Genomic DNA, 25,980 nt, shown 5'->3' with positions numbered 1-25,980 from the left:
GTATTTTCTCTTGTTTTATTCTTTCAGGTACTCTTTATTATTCATGTGGCCAGGTAATTGTTTTCTCTAAAGGTGATACTCCTTTCCTCTGGGTCTAGTTTGTAGGCTTGTGTTGGTCCATAATATTTATTTTCTTAGTCATTAGTTTCTGTTTATTCATATTTCCAACCTCAGTTTCTGGGTTGGAGTTTTATGATTTTATAAAACAACTACCTTTCATACTTTTTTGATGGTATAGGCAGGCCTTTTTGGTCTTCTATCATGTAATCAAAACGAGGTGGACTCATCATTTTCAGGAATTCCTGGGTTTTAGCTCAGTCTCCCACTTGCTAATCTGTCTTGAGTTTCTTGCAGTCTCCAATTTAATTTCATCCCTTGTTTTAAACCTAATAGACTGGGGCAGCTAGGTGGCGCAGTAGATGGAGCATCAGCTCTGAAGTCAGGAGGATCTGAGTTCAAATTCGGCCTCCTTCACTTAATATTTCCTAGCTGTGTGACCCTGGGCAAGTCACTTAATCCCAATTGCCTAAGGGGGAGGGGAAGTAACAGACTTCATCTATCTCTTGTTGACAGGGACTTTACATCTTAGTTGCTGCATTGGCTTTTTCTCCTGGTCTTTGAGGGGCTACTTGGGTACTGGTCTGACTCTGTACCCCAATGTGCCTCAGATTGGTTTCTAGTTGTTGGATTGAGTCAGCTCTGCGCTGATGCCGGCTCTTGATTATGGGCTTGCATGGCTTTTCTGCTGTTTGGACGGTAGGCTGTTCCTTTTCCTGTTATTCCTTGGGTAGAACTAGATGGAATTTCCTAGGGTTGGAGTTGGATGTATGAGAGAAGCCTAAGGGGTGTCTGGATCCTCCTGGTCTTGCCCTGTTTCCTGATTTTGATCTGGCCCATCAATCAATTAATAAGGATTTATTAAGCTAGGCACTGTTCTAAGAGCTGAGGGTGCAAAAAAGGGCAAAAGACAGTCCTGTTCCCAAGGAGTTCACCATTTAATGTAACCCTGGCCCAAGAACCATTGGCATGGGACTCTCTCTGAGTCCTGCATGAGGAGAGTGGGAAATCCTGGCCAGAGCAGCTGGGCTCTTCGGGTTTTGGGAGGTCCCTGAGCACTCATCAGGCCTTGAGTCTTCCGACTTGAGTCATTTCAGGCACGTGGGAAAGAGAAGGTGGAAGAGGTCAGTTTTCAAATAGCTGAATGAAGGAAAAGACCAAGAAAACATGACAGGAACAGGCAATTCCTTTGTGTCTGTATCTCTAACTTGGTTTCTCCTTGGCTGTGATCCAGGATACTCACTTTTTCTGGGATGAGCGAGTTATCTCAATCTTAACCTGAGAGCTCCTTCCCTCTGGATTATCTAACAGATATGCCCCTATGTTATATCTTCTCTGATTACTGTTTTGCTATGATTTAGGTAAATGCATTTCTTTGTTATTTGCTGTGTGTTCATTGTAGAACTTGTATTAGGTGGGAAAAGGATCCAACCCCTTGATATAGAGTTTGGGGTCTCTTTTTCCCCATAGTAATGATAAAATGATCAGAATTGAACCCAATCCTAGGCTAACAATATTTAAGGGAATAGGTATACTTAAATGTTTTTTTTCCTCTCCCCTTACATTCTTGCCTGAAAGGAAAATGAGTCCTTTCAAAACTGAAAATTTCACCTGAAGCAAAATAGGCTTGTATGCCAAAAGACTCAAAGTTTAATGAGTCTTGAAGGGGATTTCCAAAGACTTGAGTATAAAGTTAAGTCGTTTTTGCCAACTCTACTGCAACCCTCATATGGCAGGGCATTAATCTTCACTAATAAATAGAGAGACCCATTATCAATGGGGCTTAGAAAAGGGATTACAATGTTATTTATATTCTTTGTATTCCATCTTGATTCCAGTAATGGCAGTCTTTTTTAGACTGGAAGAAGGAACATGTAACTATTTTTTAAATTTTTTTATCTTTCTGGTTCATTTTTAGAACTTTTTTCACTAAGTATCTTGGGCTTCTCTAGGCTCTGTGTTCTAACACCTTTTTATATTTACAGCTATGATTTAAAAAATTTTTTTTTGATCTCCATACAGCATATGACACTGTAGCCTCCACACTCTCACCCTGCATCATCCTGTGAACTCTTTGTTCTTTTTTTTTTTCCATGACAATCTTCTTTTTTGATTTTCTTTCTACCTATTGACCTGCTTCTTATCAGTTACCTTTCCCAATTCTTTAGATATATTACTCTCCCTAAGTTTGAGTTTACCATGGCTCTATCCTAAACCTCTCCAACTCTATTATATAGAATAGAATTCATTATTTTTGCCCCTAAACACAGCTCTCTTCTGAACTTTCCTAATTCTTTCATTGATACAATAAGCTTTTCAAAGCTCATTTATTCAAGTTGCCCAGCTGAGCAATCTTGACATTTTTCCTCAGCTTCTTACTTTACTTTTTATACCACTTATCCAGTCAATTGCCAAATCTTTTAACTGTTCTTACCTCACCAGCATCTCTTGAATCTGCCCCTTCTTGCTACCATATATAATCACTATCTTAAGCACTATGAAAAACTTTCTTCAGAATGTTGTGTAATTTTTCTTTACATAAAGAACACAAAAATCATTGACAAATAAAAGAATATAACAATAAATCTGGTAAATTCCTCTAAGGTAGAAATTTTTATATTCCCCTACAGAACAGTGCTATATTATTCCTTTGTGAATAGTAGATACATAACAAAATTTTCAATAGATTATTACAGTCAGCCTCAACATTAAATTTAGCTTTTTATTCTACATTTCAAGGTATTAAAACTGATAACAATTCTTCTCCTTTATCTTTTGGGTTAATATAGCAATTTTCATTTTACATTTGGATCAATTTGGAATTTAGATTCTTGACATGGAATGATTGCAATAATCAAAATGGGATTACTGTGAAATTACCAATACAAATTTGTTTTAATTCTTAACTCAGAGCCTTATTGAAAGTTTTAAAAATAATCCCCATATGTATTTTTTTTTACCAGGTCTATCCGGAACTACAGATTACCAATGTTGTGGAAGCTAACCAACCAGTGACAATTCAGAACTGGTGTAAGAGAGGCCGAAAGCAGTGCAAGAGTTCTCCCCACATTGTTATTCCTTATCGATGCTTAGGTGAGTTCATGAGAATGTATATTTTTAGCATCATTTATTATATGTTACCTTGGGCAATTTAACCCATGGATCTTTATTCCCTCATTTATAAAATGAGGAGGTTGGACTAAGTAACCTATAAGATGCTTTCCAGCTCTAAGTCTGGTTATCTAAATTATGCTAGGTGTCTTAAGGGAATCTGACTGCTTCTAAGTTTCTTATGAGCTTAAAAATAAAATGTATTGGTTTATAAACGTATAAATCAAGAATTTACTTAAGTACCTATTAAATATCAGGTACTTTGCTAAGCTCTGAGTATATAGAGAAAGGCAAAATATAATTCTTGCTCTCAAGGAGCTCATAGTTTAATGACAAAGAAGATTATTGTAAAGTAAGATTATTATGAATTCATTCTTTATTTCTATACAATGATCTATTTTTTAAATTTTTTCAACCAATTATTCATTTTGAGGATTCTTTCAAGATAACATGTGTTCATTGGATCAATATTAAAAAGAAAACATCTAATATTTTATATTTACAAAATGTTTTATATTCCTTTTCTTATTTGATCTTCACAATATCATATGCGGTAGGTACAAAATAATAATATTCACTATTCAGAAGGGGGGAATATGAGATTCTGAGAGATTAAATTAATGCTGAATTTCACACAACTAATGAGTGGGAGAGCCAGAACATAAAATCAGGTTAGTTAACAAGAACAACTTTTACAACAATTATGCCTTTTAATAAATGTCCAGATAATTTCTATTTGAATTATACCATTAAAATCTTCAGTACAAATTAATTTTCACCTATACATACTACATGAATACTTCACTATGTAAGTATTAAAGTTACATTTATAGAGAGAATCTAGTTAACTGCAATAACCTAAATAGTTGTTCCAGCATTTGAAGGGAAGTTCTGTATACTGATTTTGTGTTGCCATGTTTCCTGAAACTGGAAAATTCTTTATACTTTGCCACTAAGCTGGAAGAATTTCAGTTTTTTTAAAAAAATGATATTTCTAAAAATATTGCTGTGGTTTTTCAGTATCTCTTTCCCCTACCTCCAACTACCCTCCTGTATAAGACTAACAAGAAAAGAAGAAAAGTTGAGTTTTACAAAATAGACTGTGCCATATTTATCATGTCTGATAATATGGGCCTCATTTTGCTCCTGTGGAAAACTATTTTTCCACTGACAAGAGAAGGTATATTTTCACATTTTTGACTCAGTTATTTATCTTTCAAGTTCAAATTTCTTTAACAGATGTTTCCCTTTGCTTAATTATGGCAGTTATAAAAATATAGTTCAGTAGATAGGAGAGATAGGAGATTTGGAATAAACCATGTGTCTAGAGGTTAAAAGGGACCTGAGAAAGCAACCTCTTGACCCAGGGAAGTTAAGCTACTTGCTCAAGGTTATGCAGTTAATAAGTGGTGCTGAGATGGGATTGAACCCAGATATTCTGACTTTATAATCAGTGTTCTTGATCCTCTCAGTTCTGTTTATTTTTATTTCTGCATATTTATTTCATGCATATAAGTCTTCTAAAATTTCTCTGAATGTCCTGAATCCATTTGTTAGAGCAAAATAATTCATCATTTCATTCATGTTCCCCTACCCATTTAGCCAATATATTCTAAGCATGTGTATCTAATTTGTTTTTACTACAATGAAGAATACTGTTACAAATATCTTCTTAATATGTTTTCTTTTTGCCATTATTTTTCTTGGGATATATGCTTAAGAGTGGCAATACACTCTTAAGCAACTAATAAGAGAATGGGTGCATCTTTAGGTCTTAGGGTCTTAGGGTAAATGATTTTTCTTTTATATATAGCAAAGACAAGTTGCCCATCTATGGCCTTAATGTGTCATTGTATGGCTTGAAGAGAGGCAGAAGAGCCTCTTCTCTCTGCATTTTTCTGCAAAGGAGATTTTATTTCTTGCCAGGAGGAGAAGAGAGAGTGTTTCTCAGAAAGAGGGGAATACTAGGCTAAAATTATATTTATCTGCTCCCTTGAATATCATTAGTCTAGGAAATGTGATTTTAAGGTTCAAATTAAACGTTTGATTGCTATTCATTAATGGATAAAGAAGGGCCCTAAGCTTTATATCTGGGGCTTTCCCACAGGCTCAGTCAGAAGACTTATCCAAAGGAGCAATTTTCTGAAGTCTCTAGCTGGGAATTGATATATGATCGAGACTGTTAGCTGCTTTTACATCAGCTTCTTCCCAAGCTTTTTCTTACTTTCTTAACTTAAAGTGGGGCTTGGCCTTGTGCATTTTTTCTCTTGAAATTGAAATCCAGAAGCCCCTGAAGAGACTCAAGAGACCCCAAGAAGGTCAAGAGACCAAATCTATTTTCTTTTTCTTTTCCCCCAGCTCTGCCCTTTGCACAGATGTAGGGCACTGACCTCCACCAGTGAGCAGAGAGTCCCATACTAATGGACTTTGGGACTCTGGTTACATATAATTCCAAAATTTTTCTAGATTGGTTAGATTGATTCACTGTTCTATTGATGTTCTAAAGTACTTGTCTTTTTACAATCCCTCCAATGTTGGCTATTTCAAATATAATGGTTTATGATATAATACCTCAGAGTTGTTTCAGTTTGTACTTATTATTTTTAATTCATGTGATAGTGGACTTTTTGCCATTTCTTCAGAATGAAATTTCTAGTCTTTTAACCATTTATCTATTGAGAAATGGTTCCTGCATTATGCATTTTTATAAGCTTCATGCAGAGATTGACTATCAGAATTTTATCCATCATTTCACACTTTCCATCTCAACTCTTCTTCACCAAAAATAATACTGAAAGGAAAGTGTCAATTTGCATCTGTAGTGATGAAATTAGCATGTCATGGATATCTTTAGCAGAAGTTTGTGCCCTAGAGCAAATTTAAATTTTTTTTACTGTTGTTAAAAATAGTTTTCAAGCTATTTTATAGTTCCCAGAAGTTAAGAAAGAAAAGTTAGATTTAATAGTGTTTTTCCAAATTTTAGTTAGAAATTATTTTTCTGGAATTGTTAGTATATTTAGGAAATGTTAGTAACTTAAATGCTGTTCTCCAGACATTGGAATGCAAATTATTGAATATAAGAATATATATTTCAATTTCATGAATATCATTTAAATGACAACAGGGTTAGTATTACTAGTTAAGATCAGCAGGTAAGTTTTAAAGTCTTGTTTTCAAATTTAATTTCTACTTGGGATTTTCTCATTCAAAATTCTTCATATGAACAAACAAAAATCCAAATCAGTCCTTAGATTTTATGCCTTAGAACCAACCTTATCCTTCCTATATATTTATCATGGTGTTTAGAAATTAATTTTTCCATTCTTACTTTGTGAGCTAATCTTTTCAGGGACATCTTTTGTAGAATTTTTTTTATTAAAGCTTTTTATTTTCAAAATATATGTATGGATAATTTTTCAATATTGACCTTTGCAAAACCTTGTGTTCCAAATTTCCCTCCTCTAGATGGCAAATAATCCAATAAATGTTAAACATGTGCAATTCTTCTATACGTATTTCTTGTAGTGTTCTTAAATCTAAATGTTTATCATTACCTCCTTAATTAAATTGATACATAAAAATGTTAGAATTTATATTAGAAGCTCATTCAATATATGTGTGATTAGCACATTATTATTGCTATTTGACACTTTCATTATTAGTCTAATGTTTTAACTAAGGGCTTCTATTTATGAGAAGTAAACAAACTCCTATAGTAGCACAAAAAATAAGTGTAAATACAAACATGATTTATTATATTGCCTAAGATATGAGCCACCAGAAAAAGATCTGATACAAAATAATTGTCTAAACTAGCTAATATAATGCTAGTTATTGATAGGTCTTGTCTGGGGCATTTGTGAGCTATACTAAATATTCAACCAAAAATAGTGGGATTTTTGTGGATACCTTAAATTCAGCATGTCAAAAACTGGACTCATCTTTCCCCTATAAAACCTAACTTTTTGGATTTTCTTTTTCAAGAGTACTACCATCCTTATATTCACCCTCATTCATGACCTTGGAGTCAGCCTCAGCTCCTTTTCTTAATTCACCCATTCTCTTATTAGTTGCTAGATCCTGGCAGCATCTTTCACAACTACAGTTTCAAAAAGGTTTGAGGCAAATACAGACTAATTAAGAGACTATGTCAATAGTCAAGGTGAACAATTTTAAGAGAGAATGAAATAAATGAACGCAAAAGCAATTTTTAACAATAATGTATTCAAAATATGAATATAAGTAGAAAAGCAAAGGTAGTGCTTGACTTCAGAGTTAATTCTCTAATAAGTAATACATATACGTGCTTATTCAGTTATTCAGTTATTTCTGGGGCTTTATTACTTTCAAGATCAGATACATACTTCTCTGTTGTAATTTAAATCCCTTTATGATCTAGCTCCAACCTATCTTCCCAACCTTATTCCTATCAGTTCCAAAGGATTCAATTATCATCTCTGTACAAATGATTTTAAAGACTACTATCCCAAATCTTCTTGCTGACCTTGAGTGTCTCAATCTTCTTCTGTCTTTTGGACAAACTCTCCCTTCCCTAAACATGTTAAAGTCAACAATGTCAATTAACTTCTCTCTTAAAACCTTCCCCTTTCCAAACTTCCCTATTACTATTGGTGCCTTATCTCACACAATACCTTCCATTTAAACTGCCTGTGTCTTCTATACTGTTTGTATGTTTTCTTCTATATTAGAATATGAGGGCAGGAGTTTTTTTTTTTTTTTTTTTTTTGTAACTCCAGAATCTTAGCACAGTACCTAGCATACAATAACTGCTTGACTTATTAACCAACTTGAAGCATATTATCATTATCTTCATAGACTTTCTCTGAAGAACTTCCATTTGAAGAAGTACCCATTCACTCATGATCATTTAAAACTTTGCTTCTTTTGATTCCATTAGCCCCCTTCTCATACTCCCTTGTATACCATTTTTGTGTCCTTTATTGGACATTATTATTACTATCTTTAGTTTGGCCTTCTATATTTCCAGCATTATCGCATAACTAAGAAATAATAAGCCCTTATTAAATATTTGTTGACTTGTGTAATAAATACTTGAATCTTATTTATCCCCAGCTACATAGATGATAGCAAGTAAATTGCTATTATTCTCATGGTAGTCATTTTTAATTTCCCTTTCTGAGAAGACCTTGTGAGTTGAACATCCTTTTAACTCTAACTTATTTATGGATTATAACTTTAGACCTACAAGAAAGGTGCCTTAGAAACCCTCTCTTCCAATTCCTTCATTTATAAGTGAGTAAACTAAAGCTCAGAGAATTTATGTAACTTGAGTCAAGTCACACACATATATTTATCAGGTAGCAGATCCAAGTTTTGAACATGATGACATGTCTAGCATTTAGTGCATTATTCTATACTGTTTCCCCCATTTTTGTTAATATTGATGTGGTTTAGGTCTTTTAGTAATTTATTAGCATGTTGATCAGTAATTAAAGACCTGCTGTTTATAATATTATTTAATTTTTATATCCATTTTAAAATTTTTATTACTTGTAGTATTTTCTTCCTTTTCAACATTCTCCTCTTGTCAGCACAATGAAAGATGTTAGTTATGGCTACTCTGAAAAATGGCCCAGAAAATTAAAAAAGTGCCAAATGGAAAGATGATTCCTTAAGTCAGAGGTCAAGTTTCATTAACTATTATCAATCATCTTGGAGATGTTCTGATATAGGACTATTCAAGGGGCCTTATAGGCCACCATAATCTCTGGAAGACATGTTGGAAGAACAAAAGTTAAAAAATCCAATTCCCAATAGGTAACTGCTTTATATTTTTTAACTGGAACTAAATCATTTTGATGATTTTTACTTTGTGGTATAGTTTTTAGATCCTTTCCTACAGATAAATTTTGTTGCTATTTCTTTCTAAATACATAAAATATAATGCTTTGGTAATTTGGTATGATACTAAGTAAATTAATTTAGGTAAAATTGCTATTTTTGTTATATTGTCCTGACCTAACCACCTGCATTTAATTAGATCTATCTTTATTTCATTAAAGAGCAATTTGTAGTTGTATGCAACTGTCTTATGTGTCTTGACATACATATTGGCCCAAATGTTTTATGGATTCATCCTGTTAAACACAGTAATTATAAAGGGCATCCTTGTTTTAGCCTAGATTTTATTTGAAAGATTTTATTTATTTATTTTTGCATGTAATCCTGACTTTTTATTGTAAAGGATACAAGTTACACTACATTATTTATTATTATATTATTATATTACACTATTTTATTCTATGCTTTTTTATATTAGAATTGGATTTTGTTTTTAAAAAAAAAAACATCCTTTTCAGCATCTATTGATATAATCAGATAGTATTTTTTATGTTTTAATATGGTTTGTTATTTGTCTTTTGCATATTGAGCTACCTAGTTCTGTAGTTTAAATTTAATATATTTATATCGTATGATATTCTTAATAAATTGTAGCCTATTTGCTAAGCTTTTATTTAAATGTTTTGAGTCTGTGTTCACTATTGGTTTATTGGTTTATGGTTTTTTTCTCTCTGCTATATACCAAAACTATAGGAAAAAAATCAAAGTTTTCTTTATTTTCACATTTTTGCAAACATTTCATGTAATACTGGAATAAATTTTTCTTTTAAGTGTTTTATGGAATCTACTTGTAAATTCATTCATTCTCTCCTATCCCCACTTCTTTGGAAATTCATTTATAATTTGTGCAACAACTTGTTTTTAACTTATTTGTTATTGAGCTTTTTCAATTTTGTCCAACTTTTTGTGACCCCCATTTGAGATTTTCTTGGCAAAGATAACTGAAGTAGTTTGCTATTTCCTTCTCTAGTTCATTTTTACAGATGAACTGAGGCAAATAGGGTTAAGTGACTTGCTCAGGGTCATACAGCTAAATGTCTGAAACCAGATTTGAACTCATAAAGAGAGGAATCTTAATTTAAACCTAGTGCTCTATCCACTATGCTACCTGGCTACCCTGTAGTTAAATTAATTTCTTCTCTCAATTTGGATATTTTTATATTTTAAGTATTCAGGTCCTCTAAATAATTAGTTTTGTTTGGCATATAATTAATCCAAAGAGTGTTTTTTTAAATTTCTTTTTCAATTGTTCCTTTTCCCATTTGAGTAAGAACAATTTCCTTTGGTTTTGTTAATTTGTTAACTTTTATTTGTGTAACAACTTTTTGATTTTATTATAGTAAAAATCTCTTTTATCTTCTAGATTTTCTTTATCTCTTATTTGGTCACGAATTCTTGCCCTATCAATAGATAGAAAAGGAAATTTCTTTTTTGTTCTTGTTATTTATATTTGAAATAACTTTATATTTGCTGTGTGAAGTATCTACTTGAAGCTAAATTGGTTCTTGGTAGTGAACTTAAACTTCTTTCAAACTATTTTACAATTTTCCCAGAAATTTTTGTAGAAGTCCTTCCCTTAGGAGCTGGAATCTTTTAACATATCGTACATTACTAGGTTTGTTTTTATGTGCTATATAATCTGCTCTTATGATCAATTTATTTTTAACCAAATTAATTTGATTACTGTTTTGTAGTAAAGTTTGAAACCTTGAATGCTAGGCCCTTTTCCTAGCATAAGTTTTTTTCCCCTGAGATTCTTATCCTTTTGTTCTTCTATATAAATTTTATTTTTTTTTATCTCTATTAAATCATCCCTTGGAAGTTTGATATGACAATGAACAGTCTTATTATTTAAGACTTCCCATGAGAAAATAATATTTATTTTTCTATTTAGGTTTGTCTTTATTTTATTAAAGAGTAGTTTGTAGTTTTAATTTTATAATTGATGCATGTTCTTAGGTAGGCTGCTTCCCAAGCATTTTATATATTTTGTAATAATTTTAAGTGAAATTTCTCTTCCTGGCAGACTTTGTATTGTAAAGAAATTCATGATTTATATAAATTTATCTTATAAGCTACAACTATTCTGAAAGTTTTAATTCTTTTAATCAAAATTTTAGTTGATTCTCATGGATTCTCTATTTGAATTATTGTACCATTTGAAAAAGTGTTAATTTTGCTTTCTTTATGTTTATGCTTTTTTCTCCATTTCTTTTTTTTTTTAATTTCACTGCTATAGTTTGCATATCTAAGCATTATCTCTCTCTTTTTTTTTTAATTTTTTAATAACTTTTTATTGATAGAACTCATGCCAGGGTAATTTTTTATAGCATTATCCCTTGCATTCACTTCTGTTCCGATTTTTCCCCTCCCTCCCTCCACCCCTTCCCCCAGATGGCAAGAGTCCTTTACATGTTGAATGGGTTGCAGTATATCCTAGATACAATATATGTGTGCAGAACCGAACAGTTTTTTTGTTGCACAGGGAGAATTGAATTCAGAAAGTATAAATAACCCGGGAAGAAAAGCAAAAATGCAAGCAGTTTATATTCATTTCCCAGTGTTCTTTCTCTGGGTGTAGCTGCTTCTGTCCATCTTTGATCAGTTAAGGCTCTCTTTATTGAAGAGGTCCACTTCCATCAGAATACATCCTCAAACAGTATCGTTGTTGAGGTATATAATGATCTCCTGGTTCTGCTCATTTCACTCAGCATCAGTTCATGTAAGTCTCGCCAGTCCTCTCTGTATTCATCCTGCTGGTCATTCCTTACAGAACAATAATATTCCATAACATTCATATATCACAATTTACTCAACCATTCTCCAATTGATGGACATCCTTTCATTTTCCAGCTTCTAGCCACTACAAACAGGGCTGCCACATCTAAGCATTATATCAAATAACTGTGGCTAATCTGAAGAAAGTATTCTACAATTAGTATCTGCATTTCTTCTCCTCTTACCCGCTTCTAAATCTTGTGCAATAGGATTTCTGCTTTATTATCAAAGTGAAACTATCCACTCAAAATTTGGCAGACTAGGAGAAAAGAGCCTAACTTTCTCCCCCATCTGCTCTGCAAAGATCTAGAAAATACACCAGACTGATTCTTGATTGGGAAATTTTTTAAAAAATCACAGTGAATCATTCCTCCATTCTAAAAGCAGTCTTCTGGCACTCCAAACAGAGGGGCAAACCCACAATTGTTTTGCTTAAAATCAAATCCAGATTAAGAGCTTACAGAGCTCAGACCAGGAGAGCAATCAAACTTTACCCTATATCAAACCATTTGGGATCCCCAGAAAACTTGCAGGTTCCTAAAGATCCTTGAATAAAAGAGTATTTAATAGCTAGAAAATGCAGTAGCAGGAACCAAGGACAAAAATTGAACCAAGCTTGACACAAATATTCTGTCAAGAGGTATGTAGATAGAGCTTGGTACTAACACGAAGTCTGAAGTTGGGAAGCAAAAGTAATGGTAATAGTGATGGTAATAATAGCTAGTATACAGCACTTTAAAAGTTTATGAAGTGCTTTACATACATTATTTCATTTGATCCTTACAACAAACCTTCCAAGATAGGCAGCTGACCCTTTAAAAAAGAACAGAGCATAGATAGTCCAAAAGACAAAGATGAAATCTTACAATCGTGAAAAACTTATTCAGCAAAGCTGAATGTAATCTAAAAGGAGGAACAAAGGAATCTCTAATGAAATAGCAAATTTCTAAGAATTCTTAATGAAAACACTAAAGGTGAATAGAAATTTTGAAATATAAATCAAGAATTTAGAGAAATGGGGAAAAAAGTAATATCAGAACAATCATTAAGTGACTAAAGAAGGATAAGATGTTTACATTCTGATGGAGGGAGGTGACATAAGTTATTAACTTAGAAACCTAATATTATGGGTCACAGAAAAAATCCAGCAAAACAGAGAGATTTGGTTGTCATATGTTTTGATGAAAGGAAGATAGAGAGTGATCAATAACTATTTTTATTGTCTTAAAATTTGTAAAGGATGTATTAATTATGTTTTCTGCCTTTTTGTTTTCACATTTTTTGCCTTCTCTGTTTCCCGATACATAGCCAGTATCAGTTAATAACGACCCCCCAAAAAAGATTTAGAAAGAATTTTATTAATTTGCCTGGCAGAGAAGAGAGCCAAAATAGGTGATCCTCTCCCCCAAAACTGAGTTAAATATTGTATTGTTTTCATACAAAAAAGAACAAGGAAAAAACTGCTGATTGGCCACCAGAGAGCAGTTTCCAGATAAGACTTAGGTTGATTGAGATGTACAGTGGGAAGAAATCCCTTAGCTTTCTTGGATCAGTCTTTGGAACCCCAGGAAGTACTCTGTGAGGAAGGCAGGAGTATCTCTTGTATGGCCTAAGTTAAAGCATTAAGCAAATCTGGTCTCTAATTAACAAGGGCTAGTTTCCAACAATGCAATCCGGTTTTCCCAGTTTCCCTCTTTCAGATTTTTTTAAGTCTAATATTCCTATATTAGAAAGGAAAAACAATTACAGAAGCAGAGAGCTAAGTTAAGGTTTCAGAAGGAAGTTCATTAAGTTATCTGAGTCTGTGGGGCATCTCATCTAAATCTCGATAGACTTTAAGGATTAGTAGTGAATAGATAGTTGATCCATTTTTCCTAACATCTTATACAGAAGCAGAAAACCCGGTTAAGATTTCAAAGGAAGTTCATTAAAATACCACAAATTGGTGTGAAGATTTTTCCTTGGGCTCATATTGGTGACAACTCAGAGAGATCTAGGGTTGTAAGTCATGGGATTTAGACTTGTACCAGGAAACAAGTATACTACACAATAAAAGGAGCCTTACCAGACTTTGAAAGAATACAAATGACCATGAATATACCAAAATATTATTAAAAACACAAATTTATAATCCCTGTTATCTTATGTCACAAAATTGAACAAATGTAGTTAAGCTGAATCATAACCTCATACATTCCCTTATGAAACAAATCTAGTTAAATAAACGGCATAGGTAAATTAAATCAGGTTACAGGTGAAAATTCCATTTGTCAGAAACATTTTCATTTTGGGTCTTAGTTTTTCCATGTAGCCATGTGATCTTTGGAAACATTTTCCCTTGGAAATTTTTGAATCGGCCTCATTCTAGGGCATTTCTGAAGTTTTAGTAAGATCTAACAACCTCATATATTTAATCTTTCAATAACTATTCCATGTGATGAAAAACAATTCAGATCTTATGGAGCTAATTTTATACTTGTCCTGTCCTTGTCATTAATAGAAACATTTGAAAGGCACACACATGCATATGCATACACACACACACACACACACACACACACACACACATCCATCCTAGTTCCCAAAGAAAAACAGTTAATCTTAATTGCTTTCTCAGTGAAACGCACTCCATTAAAATGTAAAACTTACATTTTTGTCACATCATTTTTCTGTCTTTAATTGTCCTAATCCTACTTTAGTCAGGGGACAGAAAGGAAATGAGGAAGGAGAAAAGGGAGAAATTGTGTGTGTGTGTGTGTGTGTGTGTGTGTGTGTGTGTGTGTGTGTGTGTAAGAGACAGAGAATATATCCAAGTTTTTACACTTCATGGGGAATTGTTACAGAAATTTCCAAACACAGAAAGAAATGTTTATAACAATATCAACTGTCCCTCCAGACTGGATTGATATAAGCACAACAAAGATAAAGCTTTCTTATCTTTGTTTGATTCCCAGTAAGGGTCATAGTTAACCTTTATTTGGGAACAGCCAGTCATACAGCAAAATTTGACATTATTCACAAGATATCATAGTCAAGCTCAGAAAGAAAATGACGCAGTGGAGAAGCAGAGTCAAGAGGATAAGCAGATTCTACTACCAAATATGTAGAGTTTTCCTCTCAACTTTTCCATGCATAAACATAAACCTGTAGCAGTTTTTAGATTACACTCCCATTAAGAAATACATCACAATTCCCCTTAAATGGTAGATTATTGACTTAAATGACAATTTAGACATCATACTTGAAATCAAAACTCAGAACAATAACAAATTATAGTTCTAAGAGATTTTACCTCAAATAGCAAGTTTCACTAATCATAGCTAAGTATAGCTAATATTTTCCTTATTTTGTTGCCAGTAAGCATAGAAAAGGTCTTACTCATCTTTTCTAATTTAAATCCTTCTTGGAGCAATATTTATTTTCCCATGTTAGGTGAATGACAATTTGTTTTATAGTTAGGTAGTGTTTTACATAATTATCTTTGAAATAAAAAGGGTTTAAATCCATCCAGGAAAAAACAATTTATAAAAAAAATGTACACTTCCTAGAAGAGTAAAGTTCACTTTTGGTTCCTTATTATAAAAATTTTAAGTGTTATTAGTATATGTAGGGAGAGGTTTTTTAAAAAATTAAAAATTGCAAAAATATAAATAAGGCCATTAAAAATATTTTGACTAATAATGTGTTTTTAAAAAGCAACAAACTTACCAAATGACATTGTAGAATAGTTATTTTGAAAATAGTTATCCAGTAGGTACTTAACTTGTCAACTTCTTAAAGTCAGAAGACAGACAAGATCGTTTCTTAAAATTTCTTCTAGCCTTTATAGCTTTTTAATTCAAAAGCTTATTACTGTGTAGAATTAAGCTTTTATTTTCCCTTTTTTTTTCAGTTGGTGAATTTGTGAGTGATGCTCTTTTAGTGCCAGACAAGTGCAAATTCTTGCACCAAGAAAGGATGGATATATGTGAAACTCATCTCCATTGGCATACTGTTGCAAAAGAGGTAAAAATTTGTGAATTTTTCTCTATTTTCAAGCTGTAAGGTTTGTTTGGCATGTTTATATACATATATGTAAGCATACATATATGTATATGTATTATCTATTTAATGGTCATGTAGAAGCAATTTAGAGGAAATAATATTTTTAACGTCCATAGATAGTAAATAATTTATTTGTCTGTGGAAAATAGGACATAATTGATTTGTTGTGTTGCATATCTAAAGTGATATGTATTTAAAATAAAAGTTGTAATCTTAAATTTACTGTGGCTTTCTAAGCTTAATTATTTAAAATGTTTTCAGAGTTTTTGCTTTATTTAATATCTTTCAGATAAAATACTTTTAATTAGCACATTGTTATTAAGATATAGTAGTAATATCTTTTAGCAGCTTGAAATTAGTCAGCTACTTTTATCAGACCATTGAGAAGAGATCTGGATGTGAACTCAGTTTTTTAGTTATCAGGTTAAAGTTTTAACATATAATATTAATATTATTAACATATAATACTAATAATATTATTACTAATATTAATAATAATATTAAGGCTATCATCCTGCCTTAATATACCTTTCCTCAGTGAAAAAATATTGGACACTGATATCTGTTGCTGTTTTCTTATAACTAACCAATGAAATAATGGGTAATTTATGGTAATATGTTGCTCATCATACTTTCTGCTACCATTTCTACCCTGTAGAAAGAAATATCTTTCTTGATTAAAAAGTAGAACACCTTTAATTATAACCAGTTTATCATTTGACTCATATATCAGAAGTCCCTCTGTAAAAGAGAATTTCTAGCTTCTTTCAAGATTCAATTCATTTATCACCTACTATTTGAAGCTTTGTGTGGCTTTCTAATTGTTTCCCTTTTCTTCAGTTATTGGTTATATAGTTGTCTGTTTACAGATTATATGAATTTAATTTAGATTAGAAGCACCTTAAAAGTCAGACTCTACTTTTTTCATTTTTTAGACTAACAAGCTCTTCCTTCTTCCTATAAAACTATACTTTTCCATTCTCTTTGAAGGAAGCTATAGTTGCGTTAAAATTTTTATTTTTCATCTTACAAACAAAATACCCATAATTTTGAAGAGATAGGAAAATTTTGTGCTGCTACTCACAGTGTGATCACTTAGTTTATAGCAAATTTTGTATTTATACATATTCTGTAAACATACATATTTATACATATACTATAAATATATACTCTGTATGCTCTATAATTAAATTAATTAATAAATTAAATAAATAAAATTAATTAATTAATAATCTAAATACCTTAAGGTAAAGGTGCTATACCTTTTAAAGGTGGGGTTTGTTTTTATAGTCTTTAAATAGAAATTGAAGTTGATTACCAAAAAATTAGAAACAAACTAAAAATGTTTATTTTGCCTCTTCTATTGAATTGTTGCTATCTTGTGGGTGTCCTAGGAGATGTTTTCAGAGTACAAACATGACAGATAATTCTGCCATAAGAAGGTGATAATGTAGAAGTCATTTGAAGATTATGAGGTGTAATCTTCATAGATAGTTCATTCTCATTGTGACCTCCAACATATGACAATTAAAAGGTTTATATTCCTTACATTTCCATCACTTTTGCTATAGAGTCAATCCTCTGAGATGAATACATTTGAAAGAGTTGAGAGTATACAATTTGTGTAAGATTGGGGTGGTAATACAGAGGTAGTCTTCACAAACCTCTAATGCCACTTACCAAATGAAGCTGACACCATCACATGTATGCCTTTTATAATATATACACATATACCATTGTTATCAATTAGAGCAATACTTTAACTCCGAGGTAAAGTTTCTCTACCTCTCAGTACTGTTACTTCATTTTTGCATTATTGCTTCTCTATTGATTAAAATACTGAGGGGGAGGAAGATTTCAAAAACAAAATTTTTACTGGGAAAAAGCAGTGATAGTATAAATGTTATGATTATTCATAAAAACATCAAATAAGTTCCATTTTAGAGTTTTTCTGAATAGGGGTTTCTTTCCATCAATATCCACAGGAGTTTCTACAATATCTATTACAGAAACTCTGCTTTCCATAATAGCCCTGTAAAGGGATATGTGGATTGATTTTTTTTTTTTAAATCATAGACTTAAGGAATGTTAAATATATATATATAGTTCTACAGATCATCTAGTTCAGAAATTCTAAATCTAGTATCCTTCTACTTTTAAAAATATATATATTATTTTGATAATCCTATTGCAATATAATTGAGTTTTTTGCAATCCTATATATTTTTTTTATTTGAAAACATTAATCTGAGAAGAGGTCCATAGTCTCTACTAGCCTAACAAAGGAGTCTATGACACAAAAAAGGTTATGAGCAATTTGTCTTGTCCAGTCCTCTCATTTTATGAATAAGGAAACTGAGATCCAGAACAGTGGCACAACTAGTTAGTGTCAGACCTGGAACTATATTTCTGCCAGTAAAGAAATGAAAGGAATTCATTCTTCTTAGAAAGCTTATCTTGCATTCCTTTCTTGAAGAGTTATTTTGTAAATAACCTCTTTCACATTTATCTATATATATCTATTGATATAATTTTTATATTTAAAACATTCTTACTGAGATATATCTCTATTGGTCATATTTCATTGGTGTCATTATTTGACTTTTTTTTCTTTGTTCCTCTTACTCTTTAAAAATTTTTTTAGACTTGTAGTGAAAAGAGCATGAATCTGCATAACTATGGTATGCTGCTGCCTTGTGGAATTGACAAGTTCCGTGGTGTAGAATTTGTTTGTTGCCCACTAGCTGATGAAAATGAGAATGTGGATTCTGCAGATGCAGAAGATGATGATTCAGAAGTCTGGTGGGGAGGTGCAGATGCAGATTATGCAGATGGAAGGTAAGAGTATGCAATTTTAAATTTTTCCTGAATTCTTCATTTTGATTTACTGAAAATTAGCTTTCAATTTCATACAAATAAAATACAAAACAAGAAATTTATCATTTTTCTTAGTTCACCAAAAAATTTCAAAAATAAATTTTCCTAATAACATTTTCTTAAATTAATATGTTTTTTAAAATGTTTTTATTGATGTCTTTTGTTACTAATTTTGGCTAGTAATTGTCCCCTACCCTCTTTTAGAGTAACATCCAATATACTCATTCATATTTCTTTAAAAGAAAAAAAAAGAAAAAGGAAAAAATATTGACTTAATGATAGATAGGTAAAAAATTCTGAAAATAAATACAGGGTGCAATACTTATGGATCTTTCACCTCTACAAAGGTATATGGGATGGTGGGAGTTACCATATCCTTTTTTTTCCCCCCAAACAAGACCTGTTCTTTATAATTTTGCAATAATAAATTTTGATTTCTATATAGCTGTTTCTTTCCATTTATATTATTGTAGATAGAATTTTCTTGGCAGTACATGCTTCACTCTGCATCTGTTCATGTAGATCATTCTAGGCTTTTCATTACATTCATTGATTCTTACAGCATAGTCATGTGAATGTATTTCTTACAATCATGTACCACAATTTGCTTAGCCATTCTCCAGGCAATAGGCATATTTTTAATTTGCAATCCCAAAAAGTGTTGCTATAAATATTTTGATGTATAGGGATTTTCTTCATATTAGTAGCTTTCTTGGAGAATAAGCTGAATAATGGAATCTCTGGGGCAAAGAACATGAATTTTAGTTATTTTTTTTGCATAATTCCAAAATACTTTGTAAAATAGTGTTGTTTTTTTTTCAATTCACAGTTCTATCAACAATGCAACAGTGTATTTAATTTCCACAATTCTTCTAACTTTGACTCTTACCATCTTTTTGTCTGTTTTGCAAATTTGTAGAATATGGAGTAAAATCTGAGAAATGTTTTGATTACATTACATCTGATTTGGAGCATTTTTTCCATGTAATTGTTAATAGTTTATAGATCCTTTGATATATGTGTGCATGTATATATGTTTTATGTAGGTTTATATATAATTGTTTATATGTCGTAATTACCAAATTCTTATCAGAAAATTTTGATATAAAGATATTTTTTTCCCCATTTGGCCACTTCTAACTGAGGTGCATTAATTCTTGTTTGTGCAGAAACTTTTTAGTTTAATGTAATCAAAGTTATTTATTTTATCTGTGTACTTGCTTCTTTTTATTGTTTGGGTAAGAATACATCTCTTATCTAAAACTTTGAGAGGTATATGCTTTGTTTTTCTTCTTTTTTTTAAATAGTAAGATCAAATATCCATTCATATTATATTGTGAAATGTACTATAAAATGTTGGTGTAAGCTTCCTTTCTATCAGAATGCTTTTCAGTTTTCTCAGCAATTTGGAGATAAATAGAATTCTTTCTCAAGTAATTTGCTTTTTTAGTTTATCAAGCAATGGGATATTGAGTTACATGGTTTCTGATTTTCCTTTGTGTGGTCTACCGCATTGATCTAATTCTATGTTGTTTTTTTAAACTAGTACCTGATGGTTGTTAAAACTACTGATTTTTATTATATTTTTGAGATTTGGAAGTTATCTGTCCCTTTTCTCTACCTGTTTTCATTTTTTTCTATTATTTTATAAATTACTGTGAAGTATACTTTTGATAATGATTGGTGTGACATTAAATGTAAATTAGCATTGCTAGTATCATTTTATTCATATTAGTATGATTCAACCATGAGCATTTAATATTTCTCCAGCAATTAAAGTTGTTCATTATTTCTTTAAAGAGCAGTTTGCAATTTAAGCTATTTGCTTTGGTGGATTGATTTTTTTTTTGTTGTTGTTGTTATTTTGTAGTTATTTAGAATGGGATTTCCCTTCTTGTTGCCTTTTGAGTTTTTGAAAACTATCATATTAATGCTGTTAATTTTGAAGGTTTATTTTGTAGCCTAAAATTTTGCTGAAACTATTAATTGTATAAATTAGTATCTTGGCTAATTTTCGAGGATTTTCCAAGTAATGGGTCATATTGGCAAATAGGACTATTTTGTCTTTTCTTTATCTTTTTGCTTTTAATTTCTTTCTCTTGTCTTGATGCCAGTTTTTTTTTTCCAGAACTATATAAAAATAATGAAAAGAATGGCCATATTTGCTTTACTCCCATATTTATTAAGATTTCTCCGTTGCAAAAAAGATGCTTGCTTTTTGTTTTAGGTAGATATTTCTTATGCTATTAACAAGTGGTCCTTCTATGTCTATATACTTTGTTGGATTTTTTTGCAATTATGTGGCAAAATGAATAGAGCCCTGGCCCTGGAGTCAAGAAAACCTGGATTAAAATGTGACTTGAGATACTTACAAGTTGTATGACCCTGAGCCTCTGTTTGCCTCAGTTTCCTTAACTGTAAAGTAGGGCTATATTAAGTAGTATATATAACTCAGGTCTCTTTTAAGAACTAAATGAGAGATTTGGAAAGCACTTAGCATAGTACTTGGCACATAGTAGAGGCTGTATAAATTCCAGCTATTATTATTAATAATAAAATAATTACTATTATGTATTGTACTTTGTTAAAGGCTTTTATTTTTAATATTTACCAAGATTATCATGTGATTTGGGATATTTCACTTATTATGTTGATTATTTTCCTAATAAACCATCTTTGCATCACTGGTATAACTCTCACTTGGTCATATTGAATTTTTTTTTTGATCTATCACTATAGTTTTTCAAGAATTTGTTTAAATTTTATGAATCACTGTTCATTAATAGTTTTAGCCTATATTTTTCCTTTTGTGTTTTATCTTTCCTTAGCTTGGATAATCAAGACTATACTTGTGTTTTAAAGGATTCTGGTTGGGTGTGTTTGTTTCTTTCCCTAATACATGATTGAAATTCCTCCTTTTTGGATTCTCTCGATACAGAGTAAATTTTATTTTTCCAGCTCCTTATTTTTGTTTCTTTTAAAGATGATTCTTCCAGCTCCTTATTTTTGTCTCTTTTTGTTTCTTTTAAAGATGATTCTTATAAGCATCTGATTAAAGAGTTTTATTTTCTCATCCATTCTGCCATTCTTTCTCATTTATTAAGCTTTTAAATATATTCTTATATAAAGTTAAGAGAATTAGGTTTATATTTTCTTTCATTTGCCTCTAATTTTTTTTTAATGCAAATTAGAATATTTTCACTCATCCTTCTGAAATACTGTATAGTGTCTCTTCAGTTATTTTTGCTTGATCTATTTTAAGGCAATCATTTTTATAGGGTTTCTTTCCCTTAACCTCAACTCTTTCTCGCCTCCCATTCTATTTATTGCTTCTTCCCCAGTTTCATAATATTGCTTAGTAGTCTTTTTTAATTTTTGTTTGCTTTTATCTAGTTATTTAATTCTTTTCCCTTTTTTTCTTCTTACTTAGGTTTTCAGGTGGAATTTCTCTTTCTTCCTTTTCAACTTGTTTGTTTTTGAAATTTCATTTCTGGTTTTTCTTAAAAAAAACATTTCTTTCCCTCAAATACTTCATTTTTACCTTTTGTTTTTATCTATTCTAGACTTTTATTCATTGATTCGTGATCCTTATGCTTACTTATTCATGATCTTTCTCTATATTCCTCATCTAATTATAACTTCAAAGGTTCCTTCTAAGTAGTCTGTATAATATTGTATTGAAAATCTTACTCTTTCTCTTAGACCAATTTCTGCAAGTTATTGAGAGTATATTTCCAAAGAGTAGGAATTTTCCCATATTCCTGATCATGCATTTTATTACTGACCTATGCTCTTCTCTTGCTCAGTTTGTTTCCCTCAAAATCTCTTCACTAGATCCATGGCCTCCTACTCTGCTGGTTGTCTGATTCCCTTCTTTTGTAGTAGAATTAGTAATCTTACTAATCTCCAAATCCCTGCACATCACACCCTGTTTTTTTTCTTCTGTAGGAGCATACAATAATGATAACACCTTCTAGTACTAAAACAAGATTGTCTTTTCTTTCTCTACTTTAAAAAATATTTTATTTTTCCCAATTAGATGTAAATACATTCATTTTAAATAAAATTTTGAGTTCCAAATTTTTTCTCCTTCTCTTCTTTACTTTTTCTCTGCCAAAAATGGTAAGCAATCTGATATAGATTATATATGTGCAGTCATGTAAAACATTTCCATATTATTCAGTTTGTTAAAGAAACAGAAGAAAAGGGAGGGGCGGGGGAATATTGTGGAAATTATATTTTTCACTCTGCATTCAGACTCCATTGGTTATTTCTCTGGAGATGGATGGCATTTTCCATCTTGAGTCTTTTAGAATTGTCTTGGAACATTGTGTTGCTGAGAAGAGTTAGTCATAATTGATCATTGCACAAATGTTGCTACAGTGTTTACAGTGTTCTCCTGGTTTTACTAGTCTCACTTTATCTCAGTTCATGTAAATGTGTCCAGATATTTCTTATAACATAATAGTATTCCATTGCATTCATATACTACAATTTCTTCAGCTATTCCCTAATTGATGACATTCCTTCAATTTCTAATTCTTTGCCACTAACAAAAAGACTTGCTGTTAATATTTTTGTACATAGAGGTCTTTTTCCATTTTTTTATGGCCACATTGGGATGCAAACTTAATTGTAGTATTGATGAATCAAAGGGTTCTTTCCCCTTTTTTTCAGTACCTCTCTTTGCCTCTTTACTCATTTTCATTTAGGCTTTCATCTTCCTAAGACATAATGGGAATTATTTTTCTTTCTTTGTAAATCATTCATTTGATTGGGATAAATCACATAGTGTCCTCTATCTTCCTTACCTTACCACTTTGATATAGAATTTAGTCCCCTTCCTCCCCCCCCCCCCAAATTCTTTTGATTAACCTCCAAGTTGGGTGTTGTAAGGTTTAATCCATAACATTTTAGGATTAAAAACATTTAATGTTTTAAATTAACATTAAAATTAATTAATTGCCATCTTTCAATTTGACTTTTTTTTATCTTTATGTTCTTGTGTATATTTAAAAAGAAATCTCTTAATGGTCTCTCATCCTGTTTTGTTGTTGACGCTGTTTTATATACTACTTTCTTTTCCCCCCTTTTACATTTTCTGATAGACCTTTGCATTGGCAAATACAAGTATTGAGAAGCATTGAATACTATAATAAAATTAATACAATAACAATTATTAGTAACACAATAACAATTATTATTTCATATCTTTTGGCAAAGACCCAGTGGTAAAAAAAGAGTGAAATATGAAAGTTGTTGCATTTTAACATCAAGCAGGCATGTCTTGAAATTTTCCATCAATTTCTCCACCATATAAAACTTAATATATTACATCAGATTCTAAAGCTGTTTGAAAGAATCTTTAAAAAAAACTTTTATCTTTTGTTTCTTCATTTCTCAAATTCCCTTCTGTATTCCTCCTCTTCCAACTTCCAGAGAGCCAACCCATATAACAACAAATAATACTATGAAGAGAAAAAATCAGCAAAACACTACATTAATATCAATACATTAAAAATATATACAATGTTCCATACCATGAACTTCCAATCTCTCCAGACAACTGGGGAGAATTATCTTCTTTTGTGATCTAGTTAAAACTGAGTTTTCTTCTTTCTGAGGTCATTAGTAATTTCAGTTATTTTTTTCCTGTTATTCAACTTACTTTGATAGCATATTCTCCAGGGGCTCGCTTTCTCTCACGCTAGGGAATTCATTTTTCCATGGCTGTGATTTCTAAGGTCCAGAACTGGTCCCAGCTGGATGCTGGTTTCTTTTCCTTCAGACATATACAGTCGCCCACCCATGCCGGCAGCCTTCTCTGCTTCCTTTTCTTCTTTAATTCTCTAAGAGCTGCTATTTCATTGCCCTGTACTTTCATTTCCATGTATAGGTGGGCAGAATTGGTTTTCTATTTGTTGCCACAGAATGGTGGGATGGAAGCAAGGGCAGGTGTGCTGGCAGAGCCTGAAACAGCAACAAGGAAACTGCTATTTGTAAAAGCTCTTAGTGCCTGACATTTAGTAGGCACTATATAAATACTTCCTTTCCCTTCTCTTCTCATCCTTCCTCTTCCCTTCATTCAGTCAAAAAATATCCATTAAATATATCATGTACACTGTGCTAAGTTCTGGGGATACAAAAGCAAAAAAAAAAAAAAATCATCTCTGCCCTCCAAGAGCTTATACTTTATTGTGGAGAAACACCATGTACACACTTGTAAAAAATACAGAGCTAGCCCTCTGTTCTGCTTATTCCTCAGACCTGCACTCACATTCAAGAGTCCAACTAAAATTTCACCTTTGACAGGAAGATTTCCCCAACTTATCTTCCTATTTTAATTATCTTCTTTTTATCCTAAGTTTGTAGTAGCATTCTGTGATCCCAATACTTTTCTGAAACCCTTTATTATTTCATACCTTTCCTAAAATCTTTACATTCTATTTTAGATTGAAATTACTTGAGTTTTCCTTAATCTCCTTTTTTAAAAACCAGTTCTGTGGGATAAGAGGTGTTTGTACTTAACAAACTAGTTTATAATTTTTGACTAGTCCCCATTCTTATGTGGGCCAAATTCCCTCAACCCTTCTCCTTTTTTTCTTTTTCCTCTTATTCATCTGGTGTAGCTTTCTCTGATCTCTATCTTATAAATTTCATTCAGTCTTCTCCCAAGGAACAAAAGGATTAAAGGTACTTGAAGCAACTATTCTCAGAAAGGAGAAACTTCAGCTTTCTCTTCCCTTTCCACATTTATGCTTCTTCAGGCTTAGTCTTTGCTTTCATAATTGATGAAGATTTTGGAGTCATATGATTTTTTCCTTCTGTTGGAGGGATTTCTAAAATATGTATCAATAATATCTCATTTTGTTTAGATACAAATCCTGTAGTTATCATCTGAAGTACACAAAACAGACATATTTGAAGAAATCAGTTTATTTAAAATCAAGTCTCCCCACCTATCCCCACCTCCCCCAAAAAAACAAATTTCTTGAAAACCAAAGACTAGGAATGTAATAGTACAATTGGGAAAGTGGGGGAGAATTTGTATATCATCAGTTTTGGTTTTAGCAGCAGAGACGATTCTGCTACAAATTTTATTTTCTTTAATCACTCTTACCAATATCCAAAAGTAGCAGTAGCTTGGAGAGTTTCCCTCCTTCCCTTTTCACAAGCAATCTTTCTGACCTCATAGATTGCCAGATCTCTTTTTTTCTCTCCTTCCATTAA

At 31.7% G+C, this 25,980-nt stretch overlaps 1 protein-coding gene across 2 annotated transcripts in view; it reads left to right on the top strand.

The window, feature by feature from the left end:
- Positions 1 to 25,980, top strand: part of APP (amyloid beta precursor protein) — a 181,390-nt gene that overhangs the window by 49,622 nt on the left and 105,788 nt on the right. For both annotated transcript variants that reach the window (XM_051984840.1, XM_051984841.1), the window contains exons 3-5: positions 3,021 to 3,150; positions 15,722 to 15,834; positions 18,518 to 18,711. In XM_051984840.1, the coding sequence (XP_051840800.1) occupies positions 3,021 to 3,150; positions 15,722 to 15,834; positions 18,518 to 18,711 (437 nt within the window). The remainder of the gene's footprint in view (positions 1 to 3,020; positions 3,151 to 15,721; positions 15,835 to 18,517; positions 18,712 to 25,980) is intronic.

Source organism: Antechinus flavipes, chromosome 3 (genome assembly GCF_016432865.1).
Source record: "Antechinus flavipes isolate AdamAnt ecotype Samford, QLD, Australia chromosome 3, AdamAnt_v2, whole genome shotgun sequence".
Classification (NCBI taxonomy): Eukaryota; Metazoa; Chordata; class Mammalia; order Dasyuromorphia; family Dasyuridae; genus Antechinus; species Antechinus flavipes.
This window is presented reverse-complemented; position numbering and strand designations above follow the sequence as displayed.